The 21,575-nt window shown below is 53.8% G+C and overlaps 1 protein-coding gene and 1 long non-coding RNA gene across 2 annotated transcripts in view; one reads left to right on the top strand and one right to left on the bottom strand.

Annotated features, from left to right (window-relative positions):
- Positions 1-1,523: 1,523 nt before the first annotated feature.
- Positions 1,524-10,122, bottom strand: LOC123329801. Its single transcript, XR_006545378.1, has 2 exons — positions 9,983-10,122; positions 1,524-2,848 (listed from the first exon to the last, which is right to left on the bottom strand). It is a non-coding gene; the product is annotated as an uncharacterized LOC123329801 (long non-coding RNA).
- Positions 9,271-21,575, top strand: part of NECTIN1 (nectin cell adhesion molecule 1) — a 72,564-nt gene continuing 60,259 nt past the window's right edge. Inside the window, exon 1 of the mRNA XM_044929614.2 lies at positions 9,271-10,176. Coding sequence (XP_044785549.1) covers positions 10,098-10,176 — 79 coding nt within the window. The 5' untranslated portion in view covers positions 9,271-10,097. The remainder of the gene's footprint in view (positions 10,177-21,575) is intronic.

The following is a 21,575-nucleotide window of genomic DNA, read 5'->3' on the forward strand; positions in this document are numbered from 1 at the left end:
TGGCCCAGAGCAACATCTTGCCATAGTAGGGGTGGGATGCTGAATGGGCTTCCCTGGTGGCTCAGACAGTAAAGAATCTGCCTGCAATGCAGTAGACCCCAGTTCGATTCCTGCGTCAGGAAGATCCCCTGGAGAAGGGATAGGCTACCCACTCCAATATTCTTGGGCTTCCCTGGTGGCTCAGAGAGTAAAGAATCCTCCCGCTGCAGGAGACCTGGGTTCGATCCCTGGGTTGGGAAGATCCCCTGGAGGAGGGTATGTCAACCCACTCCAGTATTCTTGCCTGGAGAATCCGCATGGACACAGGAGCCTAGTGGGCTACAGTCCATGGGGCTGCAAAGAGTCAGACACGGCTGTGTGTCTAAGCACAGATAAGTGGCCAGGTGTGAAACATCCTTTCTTTCTCTATTGCACCCACCGTGGCTCCTCACTGACCTCAGGATGAAGTCCAAACTTCAGTGTTCAAGGCCCACACCACCTGGGCACACACCTCCCAGCCTCACCCCACCCCCAGCCCTCCTCCCCTTGCACTGCACCCACCAGACTGAACTCTCAGTCCTTGGATGCACCCAGCCCCCTGGGCCATCTAACTGCCTTTCCTTCTGTCTCCGGTATCTCTGGCTAGCCTGTCCTCACCCCTCGGGGCTCAGCTCACCTCCACAGGAAAGCTTCCCTGACTCTTCCTGACCTCTTAGATTAGGGAAGGGTTCCCATTCACCAGACACTCCCCTGGGGGCCTAGATTTCCTTATCTTCCCACTTCCTAGTAGAGCCTTTCTTCCACATTAGACTTTGGCCCCAGCCTCAATGGAGGTGTGAACATGTACTTGGCTTTATTCCAATGCCTAGCATGGTACCTGATCATAGGTGGTGCATAAATACTTAGTGAATGGATTATTGTTAAAAGCCTTTGAGAGAGTGCTTGCCTCAGCGCTCCGTGTCTATACATCACAATGTGTATATAGAGGGTGTATAAACATGCTCCTGGGCTTTCAGATCTCAAGGCCGGGGAGAATCATCCCTTCCCCTATGGCCTCCCCCATCCCACCCCACCAATCAGCATCATCACCATCATCCCCAGTTGGGTTGAAGATGGTAGAGTTTACAAAGTGCTTTTACAAAGGTCTTGGCAGTCATCAGCATCCTTTTACACACGACGAAACTGAGCACAGAGAGATTAAAGTGCCTTATTCACAGGGGACCAGCTCACTCTGGTTTGCCCAGATCTCTCCTAGTTTTAGCACTGACAGTGTCCTGGGGACCCCCTCAGTCGTATGTAGGCAGAACATGACAGCTGGTCACGCTTCTTGTCTAGGATGTAAACCTAGGGCTCCTGACTCCAAATCACGTGACTGTTCCCTGACTGCCTCCTGAGGGTCCTTAGAATTCAATGGCCTGCCCTTTGGATGTCCCCTCCAAGCCACTTGGCACTGTCCTGGAGCACCTCTTAGAAGCAGGTGCTCAAGGACTGCAGGGCATTAATATTAACCTAAATCAAATACAATTGAGAGAGAGGCTTATTTCTGGAGGAAAAGCACTTTATGTAACATAGAAAAAATTAAATCTATTATTAAAATAACTTCATAATGATATTAAAGCAAATTTTTAGAATAAAAAAAACTTCACTCAAAAAGTTTTCATTTCTCCATATTGCCTTTGCACTCTTCTCTCTCTAGGTGTGGATTTTTTACAGAACTGAAAAGTGCAAGCATCATATTTGTTCCTTTCTTCACTTCACATTACAGAACTCGTGTTTAGATTTGCTTCCTTCTGAATCTTCCACGTCACTAACACCCATTAGCCTAGATCACAGGGAGTCTGGGCTCAGGGCTGCCTCCTTCCTGAAAAACCCCTTTCTCAGCAGGGCTTGCTAGCTCAGGGCCCCAGCTGGGCTTCTGCAGGTTGCCATGTAAACACCGTCTCTGTGCACGTGTGCTGTTTGCAGGGCAGAGGGACACAGTGTTCATCTGATCCTGAAAAGATCAGCACCCTTGAGAAGAACACTCAGACTCACATCCACTCCCAGGGCGAGCGTCCACCATGCACTTTCTCTGCAGGGCTTAGGCTGACCCAGGAACTCTGCTCCCCACTCTGTTTCATTTCTTGGCTTCCATATGGCTCTCAAAAAAAAAAAAACAAAAAACAGGTTCCTCTCAATGAGTAGTCCCTCCTGATAATTATCCTGACCCCAGATCTAAAGGGACCTAGAGAATACTATGAACAGAGGAGCCTGGCAGGCTACAGTCCATGGGGTCGCAAAAAGATGGACATGACTGAGCAACTGAGACTTTCTTTTTTCAGATCTAAAGGCACTGTCGAATGGGAAAAGACTGTGGGTGGGAGGTTGAGTGCCTTCTTCCTTTCTGTAAGTCTTTTTCCCTTTCACGTCTTTCTGCATCAGGACCACTCCAGGCTGGATTTCACGCATCCTCTTCCCGTTTCTTGGTCCATGCAGATACTCACCAAAGCTCTCTTCTCAGCACCGCAATTGAGTTTGATGTATTCCCACCCCAAATCAGGAATGATCCTGCTGTCACATCCAGAATTCCTTAGGATTTTGGATGTGCTGATTCAGAGGAGCGCTTGGATTTGCCTTCAGGAGTTCCATCTTTCTAGAGAACTGGGTGGTTCAAGAGGGAACTGGGGCCTTTCAGTCATCACTCAGAGCTCCAGCCCCAGAGCCACGGAGATCTTTGGGAAACCATGGCCGGAGAGGCTAGCAGCCTGTTAGCCATCGAGGTACCGCTTTGACACAGTAGATCATCGAACCGGGGGCAGCTGCTTTCAGCTGATCTGTCGTCTTCCAGAGCAATGGCGGCCGTGGCAATAGAGAAGCTCTGCAGGGATCTCTGTAAGAATAACAATAATTAGATGTTGCTAAGCACTGTGGGATACAGAGGCACCATCATAATCACCACAGCTACCAGGGTGATGATAACAGTAATTAAATGCTGTGGTTTTCCCAACCACCCCCCCGGGAGCACTGCCTGGGGTGAGGCTGGCCTGTCAGGTTAGGGAAGGGGGCACCCATGCCAGAGGCTCCTCTCTGGAGCTGGCTGGGGCTTGAGCCACACACTTCCTCCATGAGATTTCTCCTCCTCTGTCTCCCCCTGCCCTCAGCCTCAAATGACACCAGATTGGGACCGGGGTCACAGGACAGGGGGACTCCCATTCAGCATATCACTGTAATGTAGGTTCATCTCGTCATCTCAACAGATTTCAGGAGGTTGGGGGATCTTGGGGACTTCTTAATGGGACTCCCCTCACATCAAAGCGAGCTTTATTAGCCAATTACTGAAAGATAGAGAGGGGCCTGGGAGACAGATAGGAGGGCAAGTCTTTACTGTATTGACTTTGGGCCTCTCCCAAGCCCCACAGCTGTTTCTCTGCAAGAGTCCATGGAAGCCAAGGGAGAGCGGTAGGGACGGTTTCCTGGGGAGGGCAACTTCCTCTTTTCTCTGTCTAGTCCTCGCCCTCAGCCGTTGAGAAGGTGGTAAAAGTGAGCCCGAGGGCCAGTTCTTTGAGGTGTTGTCATTCCAGGAGTCACTGAGTCTCAGAGTCAGGACAGAAGGTGGAATTCATCCAATCCCTCCCCACCCAGGGCAACAGTCCCATGCAGGGCACCCCTGATAAATGGACCTGGGGCTTCAGTCTGAGAAGGGATGGGGTGTTGGTTCCATTGTTCCATTGATGGGGTTCCCTAAATAGTCTTCCTTAGACTGAGTTGAAATCTACTTCCCTGACTGCATGCGCCCACTGGCCATGATCCTTCTCAGTGAATGCACACAGGATAGGCTGTTCCTTTCCCCTTCGGGGTTTTGGAAGCTTGCTAGTCACACCTCCCTTCCACCTCCTCCTCCTTTATGAGATCTGAGGCCACCTTCCAGCCTCTCTCTCTGGTGAACTCCAACTCCTATTTTACTGCCAAGACCTTATTATTAACTTCCCTGCTTTCTACTCCCGAAACTTCCATCCTCACTGCACTCTTCACCTTCCCTCCAGGGTCAGAGAAAGATGAGTCCTCTCTTTGCAAGGCTGACCCTCCTCCACCTTAGTCCCACCAGACATGTCTCTTGCGGGACCTGCCCATGGAAGCACACCTCCTTTTGCTTCTCACACTTGTTTTGCCAATCCTCGCCATCCACTAGCTCTCTTCCTCCTGCCTCAAGATGCTCAGGAACTTTTAATTTCCCATCACCAAGGAGGAAATGAGCCCCTTGGTCTCTGTTGTTCTAATCCTCTCCAAGCTTCTGATCCATTTCACTGATTCCATTCACCACCAAATTTGTCAAGAGTAGGGTGGATACCAGCAGCCTCTGCTTTTTCACCTTCCACCCCCTTCTCCTCCCACTTTGATATGGGTTCTGCTCTACCCCCAACATCATTCTCCCAAAGGTCACCGGTCTTTTTGCCACTGTATCCAATGACCTCCTCTGATTCCCACCTGCTCTCTGCAGCATCAGACGCTGTTGGCAACCTCCTCTGTTAAATTCTCTCCTCACTTGGCTTCCATGACAACCCTCTCTCCTTGCTTCCCTCCTCCCTCACTGACCAATCCTCATCTGTCTGTCCTACCCACATTATTACCAGATTCATCTCCTGGAAGCACAGTTCCGACAGCTCTATGCAACACATAATATACAAGGTAATAATATGTCTAGGGTTCAAACTTTTTAAGCAGCAGAATCCATTAACAAGAAGCTTTCTCAGAAGCCTAATATTTAAAGAGCATGATAACAGTATGCTGGGACTTCCCTGGTGGTCCAGTGGTTAAGAATCTGCCTTCCAATGCAGGGGACATGAGTTCAATCCCTGGTCAAGGAACTAAGATCTCATGTGCTGTGTGGCAACTAAGCCTGAGTGTCACAACTAGAGAGAAGCTTGCAAGCTGCAACCAAAGAAGCCTGCATGCCACAACTAAGACCCAATAATAAATAAATAAATGTCATGATGTACAGAAAGAAAGAATGAAATGAAACAGCATGCTCTTTAAACATGGTTCCTATTGAAGCAGGGAATGGAGATTCTGGGAAATTCTAGGGCTTTCAAACCACAGTTGGAAAGCCTCTGAAAAAGTTAAATTCCTCAGTCTTCAGATGAGAAAACAGGCTCAGAGAGGAGAAGTGATTGGTAGAAAGTGGCACAGGATGTTAGTCAATCAACACATTTTCACTTAGTGCCTCCTGAGTGCCAGGAGCATTCTAGGTGCCAACAATAAAGCTGGGACAAGACCCAGGTAGTCCTGCCCTGGAGGGGCTGACAGCCCAGGGGGTGTGAACCACGTACCATAAACTACTGAAGTGATCACAAGTACGCAAAGAAAACTTAGGGAGCATTTAGGAAGGGACTCGCCTGGTCTGAAGGGCAGAGTGAACCACCCTGGGGAAGGGGCACATATAAACTGAGCCCTAAAGGACACATAAGCAGCTGGTCAAAAGAAGTGGAAGAGCCTTGGAGCAGATGGAGCAGCGCAGGTGAAGGCTGAGGAAGCCAGTCTGGTGGCCAGAATCTCGGCAAAGCCCAGCAGCTCTGACTCAACACCCTGGAGCAGCATGACAGTGGGTGAGAGTGCAGCCCCACCAGCCTTCCAGGGACTTGACACTAATCTCAGAGGCTGACTGGCCAAGGAAGTGTTCTCAGGCATTGGGACCTAATAATCTGTATGAGAAGACAATTCGATGCTGAATGCAACGTGGTATTGCACATTAGTGGAGGAACAAGACATCTGTAGTTGAGTTAATAGTATTATACCAATGCTTATGCCTTAGTTTTGACAAATGTACCACGGTTATGTAAAATGTTTATATTAGAGGAAGCTGGATGAAGGACATATGAGAGCTCTGTACCATTTTTGCAACTCTTCTGTAAATCCAAAACTATTTTAAAATAAAAAAGCCTTAAATATATATATATATCCCTCTGGCACCATGGCAGAGAGCAGCAAAACTGGATGTGGGGAGAGAGGTTATAGTAGTAATGATGACTAACACTGAAACTGTCCTTCCTGTTCACTAGGCATTGCTCCAAGCTCTTAATGTGTTTAACTCATTTAATCCTCCCAACTCCATGAGGTAAGTACTTTATTTCCCTTTATTTTACACATGAGGAAGCTGAGAACAGACAGGTTAAGTCAGTGGCCCAAGGACACACAGCTGCTGAGTGGCAGAGCTGGGAGTTTAAGGATTCAAATCCAGGCAGTCTAGCTCCAGAGTCCCATACGCTTGACCATTACATTGTACCCCCTCCCCTCAGTGTGCACTGGCTATACTGCCCGAGGACATTGCAAAGATCAGGGAGAAACCATGAGCATGCGGACTAGGGACACAACAATAGAAATGGAGTCCAGTCACTAGACTTAAGACAGATATTGGAGACACACTCAGCTTCTGCTTTTGAATTGGAATATGCTAGTTGGAGAGGGGCTTCCCACATGGCACTAGTGGTAAAGAACCTGCCTGCCAGTGTAGGAGATGTAAGAGACATGGGTTCGATCCCTGGATCAGGAAGATCCCCCGGAGGAGGGCATGGCAACCCATTCCAGTGTTCTTGCCTGGAGAATCCCATGGACTGAGGAGCCTGGTGGGCTACAGTCCATGGGGTCGCAAAGAGCTGGACACAGAGTAAAGTGACTTAGCACACACACACACCCACACTCACAGTTGGAGAAAAGGGAAGAAGCAAGAATGACTCCTGGGCTTCCTTCCAGCTAAACAATAAGGAACAGAAACTTGGTCCTGCATTTCTTCCCACCACTGAAGGAAACACTCCAGACCTTCACAGTCTGTGTGTAGGGACAACCTACCTGTCGCTTTCTCATATCATCTTCAAAACACAAAGCAAACTGGACCACCTGCTGCTCCCAAACAGGCCCCGACCTATCCCACCTCCATGTTCTTGTACAAGCTGTTTCCTCCAGCAAAATTCTCTCCTCCATCTCCCGGGGTCCAAATCTGATCCACCCTTCAGGGCCGCCTCCTCCAGGAAGCCTTCCGTGCTCTCCACAATGAGAAGCATTCAGACTCTCCTCTGGATGCTGACATTTTTTTCCTTTGGTTCTCTTTGGCAGCATGCAACCTCCATCCTATAATATAGTTATTTGGGTAGGGACTTGGCTCTTGCTCACTTTGGTATCCTCACTTCACAGTATAGTAGAAGCTCAAAAAGATATCTCTTCAGTGAATCACCTATCTGAGTAAACAAGCTCTATCTTATTTCCCTTCACCCCTTCCTGGCTCCATTTTCTATCTACTGAAACCTACCACACACACACACACACACACACACACACTGCTGTTGGTGCTTTGACTATTTCATGTTGGTGCTTTGACTGTTTCAGGGACTGGTTTAATCCACCTCCATCTTCTCCACCCAACCCATCCCTAGGCACCCATTCCAACATCCAGACACACTCTCTCTGGAAGCCTATTTAAGCTCAGGAGAAAAAAAAAAAAAAAAAAAAGCCTCACCCAAGAATGGAGAGATGGAAGAATACAAGCAGGAAACTAGTGGACATTGGTCCATCTGGAATTGCCCCTTTAACCTACTGGGTCCAGCTCCTATAATGTGGTCCTGTCCTGGAGAAGCTGACAGTCCAACGGTGAGTGAATCAAGTATTCAGAGGCAGAGTCTGAAACCATTGCAATGAACTCAATCCAGCCCTGTTCCTCAAAGTACTTAGGGCCAGACTGGACTACAACAAGCCAAGTTGATAAGACATTCCTCAGCTAAAACCCTCCTGGTGCCTACCCAGGATTCACTGCAGGTCTCTCCTTTCCCCAAGTTTGGTCTCAGGCTACAGCTTAATGCCCCTCTCCTCCAGCACATGGCTCTGTCTGATAGATGACTCACTCAGTCCCTGTGTCCCTTCCACAGAGAAGCCTTCCCTGATCCCCACCCCAGGCTGAACAGGGCACTTTCTCTGAGACCCGTTAAATCATGTGTGCACATCTCTGGGACACACCACACACATTAAAAGCTTGTTTATAACATCTGCTTCTGTCTGTATCCCCACTCTGTCCCCTAACTAGATTGAGTGCTCTTAGGGCAATGACCAAGTCTCTGTATCCCCAAGCCTAATGTGATGTTTGGTACAAGAAAGCCCAATTACATTTGTTCAGTGTAAAAGATGCATTGAGGAGTGTGAATGCTCAGAGGAGCGCTTTAGTCTGCGGACTTCAGCAAGAAACCCAGAGACACTCCAGGGCCAGATTCCAAACTGCCGGAAAGTGGTGCCCTTATTGCCCATCCTCCTGCCCCTCCTACTCCCAGGAACTAGAATTTACATTTTATCAGGATTGGGCCACTTCCCTTCTGCTTCTGCCTGCTGGGCAAAGGGCAGCAATGGGCAAAGGGAGCATTGTCTGGTCAGGCATCTGGGAAAAAATTTCTTCTCCTTAGTGGGACACTGTCTCCTCCGGGGGTGAGGATGGGGTCCAGAGGGAAGGAGCAGAGGGCAGGCATTGGGCTGCCAAGGACCGGAGGGCTCAGCCGCCTTGGCTGGAAGCCAACCGCACCCGGATGTGGTGGGTGGCCAACGGGATCTGGCGGAGAGTCTCGGCTTCTCGTGGACACTAACTGGATGGGTCCCTTTCTCGGGTACCCTGCAAATCGGTCAAAACAGAGGTTCCCCCCGAAGTGGGTACAGGTCGATTTCTTGCTCTATTTAGCGAGGGGATAGGGTCTCAGTGTTTGGGAAAGGAACTGCTGAAGGGAGAGCGGGTTAGAAAAGATCAGACTCCTCAGGGGCCCCATCTCACCCCGCGAATAGGTCCCCGCATAGCTGCCTCCCCGTTGAGTGTTCACATGATGCAGAGGCGTGAGAGCTCTGGTTACTGAGTTCGACTCCGAGGCCTGCCACTTTTCTGCTTGTGCCCCTGAGGAAATCGCCCTAGCCTTCCCCAGGCCTTTGTTTCCTCATCTGTAAAACGGGGCCAGGGCTGGAGGAGAGGGCCTGGAGAACCCTATTCAGCTCGGACACTGCGGGATCCCGGATTCTCCATACTGCACGCCCGCTCCTCCACAGCCTCGCTCCCCACCACCCAGCTCTCCGCGTACTCCGCCCATCCACCCCGTCTTAACTCCGCCCCCACCGAGCGGCTTCTCCCCCGACGCCGGCCGCTAGGGGTCACTGCCTCCCTTTGTCAGAGACTGAGAAGGGCGGCTAGCCCTCCGGACCTCTCCCCGGCGGAAAGGCGACCGGGGGGCATCTCCCGAGCCAGTGGGCCTGAGCGCGACCCCCACGGCCCTCGCCGGGGATCCCGCCTCTGCCCTGGGCGGAGGGTGTACGGGGCGGGGAGGGGCGGAGGCCGGGGCCGGGCGCGGGCCGCGCGTGGGCAGCCAGGAGGGGGTTAATGCTAACCCCTCCCCCTCGGGCTGACATCACGGGGAGAGCGGCTGAGAGGCTGGAGCTCGGCGAGTGAGAGAAAGAGAGGGAGAGGAGCGAGCGCGGCTCGACTCGGCGCCCGGGCAGCTCCACATTGTTGCGGATCGCCGGGACGCGGCAGAGCGAGCGGCCGCGGCGCGGCGGGGGACGCGGCGCCCCCCGATCGCTCGCCTGGCGCTTAGCCGCGCCGCCCGATCGCCCCGGCTTGCCGAGTCGCGCGCCCTGCCGCCTGGGCCCCGAGCCCACCGCGCCGCCCGCCCGCCGCCCTCGCTCGTCCCGCCGCCCTCAGAGGACGGCCGGCCATGGACGCCTGCAAGTTGGAGCCGAGCGGGAGGGTGTGAGCGCGCCGGGGGCCGGGAGCCCGCGCCGGGCAGCCGGGCGCGCCGGGGGTGGGTCCCTCTCCCCTGCCTGGCTCTGCGTGGAAGAAGAAGAGGGCGGGGACCGGCACCGGGAGAAGAGCGGAGGAGGAGAAGGGGCATGACTCGTGCAACTTGCGGCGGGCATCTGCCGAGCCTCTGAGCCGGCGGCGGCCCGGGGCCCGGATTGCGGCCGCGCGGATCCCACCCAGCCCACCCCGCCCCGGCCGACGGCTGAGGCTGACCTGGATCCTCGGAGCGCCCGCCGGCCGGCAGGGATCGCCTTCGTCTTCCGGGCTGCTTTCTGGAGCGCGAGGAGCGCTCTCCTCGCGGCTCCTCTCGCTGGACCCCCGGCCCCCGATGGCTCGGATGGGGCTTGCGGGCGCCGCTGGACGCTGGTGGGGACTCGCTCTCGGCTTGACCGCCTTCTTCCTCCCAGGTGAGCGCGTTCCGCCCCCTGCCTCCCCACCCCCCAACCCCCCATCCAATGCCTCCCCAGGGCTGGGAGCTGGATGGCGGGCACGTCTGGGTTGTAGGGAGTGAAAGGAGCCAGAAAAGTTGGGTCACGGCTTAGGTAAGGGAGGTGCGGGTGGTTCGGCGGAGAGAGAGACTGAGGAGCCCAACAGCCTGCCCTGCAGGAAAGCAATCGGATGCACGTTTCTGTGTAGCAAGCAAGCACTTTCTCCGCGCAGTTTTTCACACAAAAAATAATAATATGTAATAGCGTTCTATTTATTTAATAACCAGCTCTCAGCTCGGGAAGCAGTTTGGAAACACTGAATGTTACATAAATGCAAAATAATCACCGTAATCACCGTCTCGGGGTAGGAGACAACAGCCCCAGGGGGAGGGCGTCAGTCTCGGAGCTGGTGGGCTGTGGGCTTGGCGGATGGAAGTGGGGCTTCGGGTTTTTTTCCTCCAGCCCCTTTGCCAAGAGATTTCGGGCGCTCCGGCCCCCTCCCGCACCACGTCGCCCCCCTACCCGCGCGGGGAGCAGGCTCCTGCGGCAGAGGCGGCTTCTCGCTCACCTGCGGTTCTTTTCCGGGAGGGTGAGGCCCGGCGGCGCGCTATCGCAATCTCCCCGCCTAGCGCGGAGCTAGGCTTTGCCTTGGAACTCCGGTCCCAGTTTGGGGGGCTCTCCCGCAGGAGGCGCCGCGGGCTTCGTGCCAGCCAGGTGGCTGCGTGACCCACTTTCGCGAGGATGCCCGCGTGTCCTTCCTTGAGATGCTGGCGGCCGAGGGGTTAACCCGACGCCCGACCCCCGGGGTGGCCCCCGGTGGCCCCTCTGACGGATGGGGTAGGGGCGGAGGCTGGGACCGGTCCGGGCGTATTGTGCTGGGGAATGAACTGGAAAATGCGTTTAGGAGGCAAATCCGACCGAGTCCCCGCGGCTGGATTTAACCCTTTGTGTCCCTGGGGAAGCTGCCCGGCTCCCACAGTGGCTGGGGACACCGGCGCGAGTGGGGCGCAGATTGGGGGAGTTCCTCCAGCCTTCGTGGAAGAAACCTGAGACGACCTCCCGCCCTAGCTAGGTGGTGGGGGAGGAGTTGGGGAGGGCGGGGTAGGGTGGGGGCTCGGTTGAAGCACGTGGCCCTGGCCTTAGGTGGTAAAAGAAGGGGTGAGAGTGCAGAGACCAGCTCTGCGTGGGGCAAGAATGTTGGGTCTGGACTCCGCTCGCTGCTAACGGAGGAGATATGGAGGAGATATGTTCGATGCCGCAGACACAAACGGCAGTTTGTTGCCTAGAAGTGGGGCTGGGGTGCGCTCCTGGAAGGCGGGAGCCTGGCCTCATTCACTTCTAAACCCCGTCTGCCGCCAGCTCCCGGCCAGGGCTCAGCAAATGTCTCGTAATGGCCCATGGCTCCAAAGTGGTTTGTGAAAGGCGCACCAGGGTGCCCCCAGCCCTACAGCCTGGGGTAGGGGGTGGGGACGCTGCCCTGCTAGGTCGGTGGGGGTAAATTCCAGGGCACACAGGTGTCACTGCCCATTTCAAAGGTGCATGATTGAGTCTCTCGCAGCAAGGGTGGTTCCGGTGAGAATGAAAGGTCTTCATCTTACACTGGACCTCCTGGGAAACCAATGGGAGATGCTGGAAGCTCGGGTTCTAACATTTGTCTGACCACCGGGGTTCTGGAACCCTTCAATTCCATATTGCCCACACTCAGAACCCAGCAAAAGGCCAGCTTTCCTGGGGCCTGACTAGTCTAGCATACTAGGGGTTAATCTATTCCTGGGTCAGACAAAGAGCAGGAAGATTTGGGGAGAGGGAGTGAACTCACCCCCTTCCTTTTGTCACTCTTTCTCCCAGCTTTGTGATGCTGTCCCTGTAGTTAATTCCATCTTTGGAGGGGTGGAGGCCTGCGCTGCTCCATCCCACTCGGGGAGTGGGGGCAGGGAGGTGATCCTCTCACCTGGTTCAAGTGTAGACACCGCCCCCCCCCCAAAACCAAAACTCCAGATTGAGGGAGTGGGACACAGATAAGGAATCACAGCTCAGATGGGCACTTCGTAAGCATTCCTTGGTTGATCCTAATTGTCATGGCTGGGTAGCATCAGCGGGGCAGCCAGAGTTCCCTGACCAGCCAGGCTCCTCTACCTGGTGCCCGTGCCCCTGGTGCCTCTGTGAAAAGACAGGTGGATGTGGTGGTGCCCACATGACACTTGGACAGAGGCCAGGGGAAGTCACCCTCCAAAACCCATCTACCGTCACCCTCAGGTAATCTCCTTCTCCCTGGGGACCTGCCAGCCTGATGCTCTTTTCTGGGTTCCTCTCGGCTGTGGCAAGGAGTATAGAGGGATGAGGAGAGGAGCCTGATGAGATGGGAGAGGGGACCCCCAACCCCGGGGGTGTGTGTGGTGGCTCCCTGACTTCAAAACACTCCAAATTGGGCTCTTAGTGTGTAAACACAGAAGTGTGTTTTCAACAACACAGACTTTACCAGGCAGGGTGGTGAAGCCCCATCAGCCTCTGAGATGAGTCTGGGGTTTCTGCCTGATCACTCAGAGGAGAGAGCCAGTGGGACCCGGGGGCTGCATCCGAGAGGAATAGGGGGAGCCCAGGAGAGGAGGTAGAGAACCTGCCTTAGAAGCGGGTGTGCTGAGCTGGTGTCCCACCTGCACCACACCCTCCCTAATTGGCTTCCCCAAACCTTTTGTCTGGGAAGAGAACACACACCCCAGGTGTCGTGCACACCCTCGGAAGACCTGTCGGGCCACAGCAGCACCCTCTTCTCTGCAGCCTATGCAGAACTCGCCGTCATGATGGTTTTCTTTGAAACCCGGGGAGTCAGGACTGTTGAGTTATCTTCCTGTCTCCCCATCACTCACAGACAGTGGTGTGTCCAGGCTTGCTGGGCAGGACATTATGGCAAAACCGATTCCGCCGGCCTGGGGTTTGCAAGCGAATATAAGCAAGAATCCCAGTGCCCATGTCAGAGACGTGTCTCCGAATCAGATTCAAGGCCAAATAGTCAAGGCTGGAAGGGAGGAGGAAGAGATATTGCAGTGCCTGGGCCCAGCACCTGGGGCTGAGTGGTCTAGAAGGTGTTTCTGAGCCTGACTTTCTGTGTTTATGGGACAGGCAACCCCTGGTTGCCTGATGCTGGCTGAGACTATGATGTCCATTCCCTTCTCGGCTGCTCAATTTTGCACAATGAATCCACCTCATTGGCCTGATCCAGGACCCAGTTGTATGCTGCCAGGATGGTCTCAGGCCAGAACCCTAGTGCTGACGACTGAGCAAGTGGGCCAGGCTGGGGAGGGTGGGGGACTGGGGGGCAGCCCCAGTTGCTGTGCCTCTGATAACTGCCATTGTTTAGCAGCTGACTAATGTTCATTGTTCAGCACAAACAGAAAATACCCAAGGGAGGTGTAAATTTACCTTCAATTTTCCTGATTGTATCTTTCCTTGTTAACCTGGTAAATCAAGTGGCTCCTACCTGCTGTGGGGGCAGAAAGGGTATCTATATATATTTACCTGTTTTGCTGATTTTTTTTTTTTTAACTTTGAATGTCAGCCTGTGGGCCAGGCTAGAAGGAGTAATAGCCAGCTATGGGACTTAGGCTATAACGTTTCTGATCATTTGCTTACGGCCTCACCATCAGTATAGAGTGGGTGCACACACCTGTGTGCAAGACTGTGTGCTTGTGTTGGCCATCTACAATTCACTGTGCACATACAGAGCCACGGGGAGTAGGACAAGGAAGTGTGTGCACTGGGATTGTGGGTCACCGTGGGACAGGGGCATAAATATACATCAAATGCATCATCACGTGCAATTGATTTCTTATGGCTTCTGACTGGGATTTTGTGAGAGGCCTGTGTTTATATCAGAGTGTCAGTGAGGATAACTTTGGAGGAGACCTAGGATTTGCCCTTAGCCAGCTCCTTCTAAGACTGAGCTGCCACATCCTTTGGGGGTAAGAAGCCTGGACACCCCTTTCTTTTTCTGCTCTGCCCTTGACATCAGGCTGGGCCTCTGCATCCTCAGAGGAAGATGCTCACCTGGAGAGATTTTGCTCTGCTTCTCAGGATTCCCGAGCAGCCAGGAGGGGCCGCAGGAAATAGGTTTTCAGCTACTACTTTGGCACCTCTGCTTTCTGCATGAATACTTGAGGAAAAGGGTCATCTGGGGAAAGGTGATGTACTCTGGGCATTTAAAAAGCTGTGAGTCATAGGCTCTAAAAAACCCTGTAGAACCATATGTGTGGCCAGTTCAGCAGCATACATGTGCCTGGAGCACTCCAGTTCACAGAGCAGAAAGCAGTAGCTCCCTTGTTGGAAAGGCAAGTGGGAATGAAGGGTAAGCATTGGGGAAGAGGTCAGTCCTGGGAGCCCAGGTCCTGATGCCCAAGTCAGGCTGGCAAGTGTTTCTGCCCTGTGGTGTCCGCCCCTCTCCATAGAGACCACGTCTGTAGAGCCAGCAGCAGATGTGCTGGCTGGGGCTGGAGGTAACTTAAGATCTGAGCAGGATCACCTTGCACAGGGAAAGCCCTGAGCTGGAGATAACACGCCTTAGCCCAGTTAACCCTTTAAGCTCTGGATTCTCCTGTGCTGTTTGGAACTGGAAAATAGGGAGAGGGGAAAGATAGGTGAAAACACATCGGACCTAATATCTGAACCCTGACAAGGAGCGATTAACTCACTGCCACAGGAGAAACCTAAGGACACAGAGAAAGCCTTCCTGATCACAGACTGTATGTAGGCTGTTCAGGGCAATGGGTAATCCCAAGGGTTATCCTGAGGTGGGGGAGGGGCAGTAGGTATGTATTCTCAGAGGCTCATGAGATCTGTGCCTTTCACAGTCTTTTAGGGGCAGAGCAGCTGTGGTCCCAGGGCCCAGTCCAGAGGGAGAAGCAGATAGCTCAGTCCCTCTCCCCACAACCTGGATCACCCCATCTTGACTGCCCAGCAAAGTGAGACAGCAAAGCGAGGCCAGCTGGACTGTATTTGAATCCCAGCTCTACCAATTGCTAGCTGGGTGGGCCTGGTTAAATTGCTTTGTAGGCCTCAGTTTTCCCATCTGTAAAATGGGTTTCTGCTACTACGCTTTCAAAGGTTTGTGAAAATTAGAGCAACAGTAATGTATGAAAAGTGTTCAGTGCATTGCCCAGCTTGTGATAAATGTGCAGTAGTGGCAGCTATTCCTGTGTTCTATGCCTTTCCTCTGAGTGGTCCTGGCTCCCTCTGTGTCTGCCAGCTGGGTTCTGCCAACTGCACACTCTCTTGAGAAAGAGCCACTCATTTGCCTGCCCACTGCTGACCTCGCTTCCCCACCTGGAAATGATGGCAAGGGCTGCAGCAGCCGTGGGGGACTCGGGTGGCCTGGCTGGGTGCAGGCACCTACCTGAGCCCAGCCTGGTCGTGTACTGCACGAGCAGCAGGTGCTGTGTGGCCTTTGTTCTGCAGCCTGTTGCCAAGGGCTCTCCCCAGCACCCGCCTCACTCCCTGGCTGCAACCCAGCTGGGCACTGAGGCCCATCTGGAACACTGGCTGGGGTGGCAGCCTGAGGCTGGCGTAGAGAACCCGGGACTCAGCCCCTGCAAACTTCTACGGGCCACAGGCCCCTCTCCCAGCAGTCCATGCACCAGCTCTTCAGGCAAGATGGTATAGCCAGAGAAGTAGAGATCCCTCCCGAGGTCATGCCCTTCTCACTGACAGAAAGTCCTTCAGTTTCTCCTGCTGCAGATTGAATGCTTTCACCAATAATAACAAAGATATTTGTGATACTCTTTTCAGCTCATAATTTCAGCTGATCCTCTCAATAACCCCATGTAAAGGGTATCAGTAGTTCTCCCATTTTACAGGTGAGAAAAGTGAGGTGTAGATCTAGTACCTTGCTGCCCATCTCAGATTAGACGCCAGGTTTTCTGACTCCAAATCCAGTAGATGAGGAAAGATGAGATGGACTGGGATGGACAGATGCAGAAGAGGCTGAGCCAGATCATGATAGAATGTGTCCAGTGGGGTGGTCATTTGCTTTGCTGGAAACCACCAGCTTGTACTGTCCCCCACCTGGTGAAGCGAGGTATACATGGAGATAGAGGTTAGAGGGCGGCCCTGCTGGAGCTTCCCACAGTTCACGCTGACACAAAGCACAAGATGCCCAATAACAGAACAGCTAGGGGAATGGGACAAGGGGAGCATATCCTTCCAAATGCTAGAGCATCACTCCCAGGATCTGACCCGAAACGTGGGCATGGCCCCAAGGTGTGAGCACAGAGCTCCAGGACACAAGCAGGCACACCGCTAGTGTGCTGGCAATGCTCAGAAAGCTTTGTGGACTTGATCGGAGCAGTGGAGAACAGGAGGGGCTGAGATTTGATAGGCAGAGTTGAGTCCCTCTCCTGGGCTACCCCCACCCCTCTTTGGTCCATGCAGATCCCAGTTTCATTCCCAGTTTATGAGGAGTCTCATTACCTAGCCACAGACAATAAAACCCGCCCGGCCACTCTGGCCCGGATCTCATTAGAGGACATTAGTTCCGCTGGCTTGGTGGCCCCACTGGGACACAGCTGCAGGCGTGGCCCAGGCAGCAAAACAGGCCAGTGGCCGTGGGCACAGGAATGTCCCACTGGGAGTTGAGTTTGATCTATGGGCTTGAGTAGGGTCCTCCCTCCCCACCCCCATCCATGCATTCTTGGAATGCATGTTCCCCAAAGCTGGAAACATGGGGTCCCTCCTGCCCACTTGGACCCTCAGTTCTATCCCCCCTCCACTGCCCCCTCCCTTCAGGAGATAAGGACACAGCTCCTTCCAGAACGGGGCAGGGGAGTCCACCTTCTGAGAAACTCAGCAAAACACTGTCATTCCATGGAGGAGGGCCTTTGGGGACAGGGACAACAAGCCCACTCACAGCCACAGGTCTGGGGACAGCCTGGAGAGACACGTCTGAATTGTAGCCCACCTTTCTGTCCGAAAAGTGGGGATAGAGACCTCAGGGCCCCATGTCAGAAGCATTTTTCATCCCCTATAGATGCAGTTTCACCATCTGGTGGCCTTGGGGTGGTGGAGGGTGGGAGGGGGAGCTTCCTGGTCCCACTCCTCTCCCCGAGGTAGATTAACTGGCCCACAATGGCTGTGATGGAGCCCTAGTTGCATCTTGGGGTTCTTCCCACCAAAGACAGGATTATTCCTTTCTTAGCAAATTCTGGTGCCTATTGACAGCCAGCTTCTCTACCCTCCCCTCCCCTCCCGTTCTGCTTTATCTCCCTTCCCACCTGCAGACCAGCCCATCACCAAAACATCACCAGGGCCCAGTGGATGTAGCCATGAAAAACAAGATGAGGGCAAAGAAAACCTTGCCCCGTCTTAGTGCCTCAGTCTTCTAGAGGAAAGAGAGTGCCAGGCCAGAGTAACTGGTTTTTAGTGCTCCATGCAGGGGTCACGCAGGCCAGCCCACATTTCAGGTCAGAAGCACCCGCCAAATGAGTCAGCGGAGATGGGAGCGCCAATCTGTTTGGGTAGATGTCGGCAAGTCAGCCCTGTTCTGGAGAAAAGGGGTCTGGAGACTTGTACCAGCCCCTGGTGGATGCTCCCCTGTAAGGCCCTGCAGCTTGTCTGGAATTTGAGCCCCAAGTGGGATTGGTCAGCTGCTCCCATGGGGTCCATTCTCTGGCCCCTGAGCAGCACCCCAGGTATCCCCTCCCTTAGTCCTGGTCTCTCTTGGGGAAATGCTGTCAGCTGCTGGGACAAAGCGAGTAGACAAGGTGCCTCAGAGCCAAGCCAGCCTTGCTGCAGCTTGATGAGGGTCCCACTGCAGGAGAGGCTGGAAGCAGTATCCTCACTCGGGGGACCGCTGCAGCAGCCCCTGGCTCACCTCTGTCCCCAACTCCTGGCTCTCCAGCTCCAAACTGCCTGCACTGCCTCTTGGATGAATATACTTAATCCGTGCCTGAAAAGGAGGCTCACAAGCACAGAAGCATCTGATGGCTGCCCCCTCCCTGGCTCAGCTCCAGCCACCGCTCCCAGCCAGCCACACAGCCTGTGCACTTTCCCACCTCAGTGCCTTTGCACGCGCCATTCCCCCCACCCCTCCCCTAGTTCCCATATCCAAAAACTGAAGTTGAGAGTATTTCTATCATGAAGCCCCCAGCTGGAGATGACCTCTTTCACTCAGAGAACCACCCCCTTGTTGCAGCACCTCATCCATGCCGCCCATGGCAATAGCCACTCTACATCTTGCTATTAGTTATTTGGGCCTGGGGTTTATCTTCATAAGACTGAGAGCTCCAAACCGGACAGGGTCCATTGCTGAGGGGGCTTGGACTCCCCAGGGCATTGCACAGGGTGGGCCACTCTGTGGGCTGATTACACGGTAGGCGGATACTTCGTTACATCGTCCAATGTTAGGCGGATACATCATTGTTGGTTTGGACAGTGATGATGGTAACAAGAGCAAACTGTTATCAAGAGTTTTTAGACACTCAGACACTATTACGAACATCTTACCGGTAATAACTTATTCAATCTCCATAACAATACTTACTTCTTGTGGAGGATTCTTCTCCTCATTTTTAACATACGAACAAATGAGGCCCGAGCAGAGGTTAGGTAACTGGCCTCTGGTCGCAAAGCTATTTAGTGGCAGAGCCAGGATTTGGATCCGGGAAATCAGGCCCAGTGTCCATGATCCTTACTAAGCCTGGGGTAACATAGGACCTTGCCTCCAGAATGACTGTCACCCCTGTGTAGCATCGTAGAGCCTACCCGCCTGCTCCCTTTGATGATGCAGGAATGACCTGGGGCCTTCCTGGAGCGTTGGGGGCTTATTAATGCTCATCATCAGAAACTTTCAGCGGTTGTCACTACTTTACCTCCTGGATCCCCTGTAAGTACTAAAGTGCAGTTGTTACACTCCTGGTGTGTCCTGCCAGTCACTGTTGTGTCTTGGGAGTGCTAATGTGCCTCTGCTGGAGGGAGATGTCTTGACATTATTGCTCTTTCATCCCCTGAGCCTTTGAGCATCACTGATGCCATCTGAGGGCCTCCCACCATGTTTCCCTGTGAGACCAGAGGCAGGTATAATAGCGCCCCTTGGAGAATCTGCCTGGAATTGCCCCCAGCAGGTGTTTCCAGGCTGGTTCCACATCCTGGGTGGATCCACGGCTCAGCAAACTGATCCCATGCCAGCGCCTATCCTAAGCTTCTGGAAGGTCCCCCTCTCTCTTGCCCTCACCCAGAGATCGCAAAAGATGGCAAAGGAGGGGCCCCTACCTGGGGAGTGGGGCAGGGAGAGGATTTAGGGTGTTCACCTGTGCCAGCTGCTTTGATCTCCTGGGATGAAAGGGCCTGGTGCTTCCTGTGCCCCAGGCAGGTTCAGGATGGGGAATCAGGGGACAGAGGCATTGGCCACCACCTCACAGCTGGGGTAGCGAACTTCCCGGGAAGGACGATCACGGGAGCAGAAAAATCAACACCCTTTCCCAGTGTTGTGGCCGAGGACCAAGAGTGGAGTCCAGATGGCCCACCTGTGGACTGTCCTCTCGAGGGTCACCTGGGGCCAGTGCCCCTGCCCCACACCCTGACCCTGCAGGTCACCACGTGCGCTCAGGCCTCACAAACTCCCTTGCTTAATTAGGAAGGTAACTCAGCTGCAAAACAGTCATCTGATACATTTTGACGCCAAAGAGAAATTCCTCCCAGACTCTCTGCTGTTCTAGATTATCCATGCTCCGTTAGCTTGAATTACAGAGTGGCCTCTGTGGCCCAGACCCAGGCCAGAGCTGCGGGATCGGTTCCTGGGGCTGGAATCTGCCCCCTACCCTCCCTGGGAAGGACTTGGAAATGATAGGGGGAAGGGGGCCTTAAGACCTGTATGACCTCCATGCAGACCTAAGGATTGCCTTGTCAGCACAAAGGAGCCAGCTCTGCCCTGTGCCTGCCTGCCCTGGGGCCTGCGATGCCCACGGGTGCTTTTGAGTCAAGCCACTTGGATGCTCCTCTTGTGTCCCCTCTGGGCCAGGCCTCCTTTGAGGGCTTTAAGTCAGTGGCAGAAGCTTCTGCAGTGGCTCCCGAGTGAAAAATTGGAGCAGGGGCAGGCACAAGATTCTCCTCGAGTGTAAATGAGACCAGAGCAGAGCAGCCGCACTGCACTGTAGATTATTTTATGATGACTGCCCACCTCCCCCACCCCCAAACAACCTGATCTCATTGGCCTAGATTGCTGCATCTCTCAGAATGATGGATGGGCCACCTCTCACTTCCCAGGCAGGGTGGTCGGCCCTGCTACCAAGACACCGCCTCCCCAGCCCCTTCCCAGATTTATTCCCTGTGTTTGTGGTGCCCAGAGAGTAATCAGCATCCTGGGCCGGCTGCGTACTCTGATTATCTCTGCTCGGTTGATGGATGAGCCTTTGGGGAACTTAGATGACAGCCCCCGGCCCCTGCTCCCCTGTGCCCACCCCCGCCTGGGCCTCAGCACCCTTCCCAACCCTCGTCACCTCCCAGGAGTCAGATAATGGGCCTCCAGGTTGGATCTGAAGCGGGGGGGGGGGGTGGGGGGGGGGTGGGGTGAGGGGGGGTGGGCGGTGTTAGTCATGGGAGGAGGGAAGGCAACACCGTTTGGCCCCCACCTCTCAGCACTGCTGTGGGATAACTAGGAAGGGTGTTGGTGGCTCCCCTTCCCTCCTGGGAGCTTGGGACAGGGGACAGACAATGCCACCAGGGAACTTCTCTGCAGGTCACCCCTCCACACACACATACACCCCAGCTCTGCGTAGAAACACCCTTGCCAGGAAAGAGCTCCATTATCCTCTCCTGTCTCCATCACACCATTACTCCTGCCCCCTCGGCACTTGTGTACACAGTTTGCACTGTAATGATAATTTGTGCTGGTTTCTGTGTTTCTTTACAAGTGTTTTTATGTCCTCTGTGTGTGTATGAGAGAGGTTTATGGCTTGTGTGTGTGTGCGTGTGCCCGCACATGAGGTCACGTGCTCTGTGTGCGTGTGTGTCTGCTCCTGATCAGCCTCTGATAGCCATCTTCTCCCCCGTGGATGTGGGAGGCTCTCATCTAGCTCCCTGGTGGGAGAAGGGCAGAATCTGGATCCTGAGAGTGAGGGGAAGAGGGGGGAAGGGCAGGCAATCAAAGATGATGACTGTTGAGGCAGCGTTTTGCACTGCCCCCCAGCCGCCACTTGGAGAATGCAGAAGGTCAATCTTAGATAATTGTTTTGTCTATAGGATCACAAACAACTGGTTGGACTATTTTTTTCCCAGCAAATTGACTGAACCCACTGGTTGTTTTGGAGCCAAGTGGTCTCTGCCTTTTGTTGTTGACATGTGGCCAAGTATACATCTGTGTCTTGTCTTCGCTAAACTTGAGTTTTCTCCACTGG

The sequence above is a fragment of the Bubalus bubalis genome, chromosome 16 (genome assembly GCF_019923935.1).
Source record: "Bubalus bubalis isolate 160015118507 breed Murrah chromosome 16, NDDB_SH_1, whole genome shotgun sequence".
In the NCBI taxonomy this organism is placed as follows: domain Eukaryota; kingdom Metazoa; phylum Chordata; class Mammalia; order Artiodactyla; family Bovidae; genus Bubalus; species Bubalus bubalis.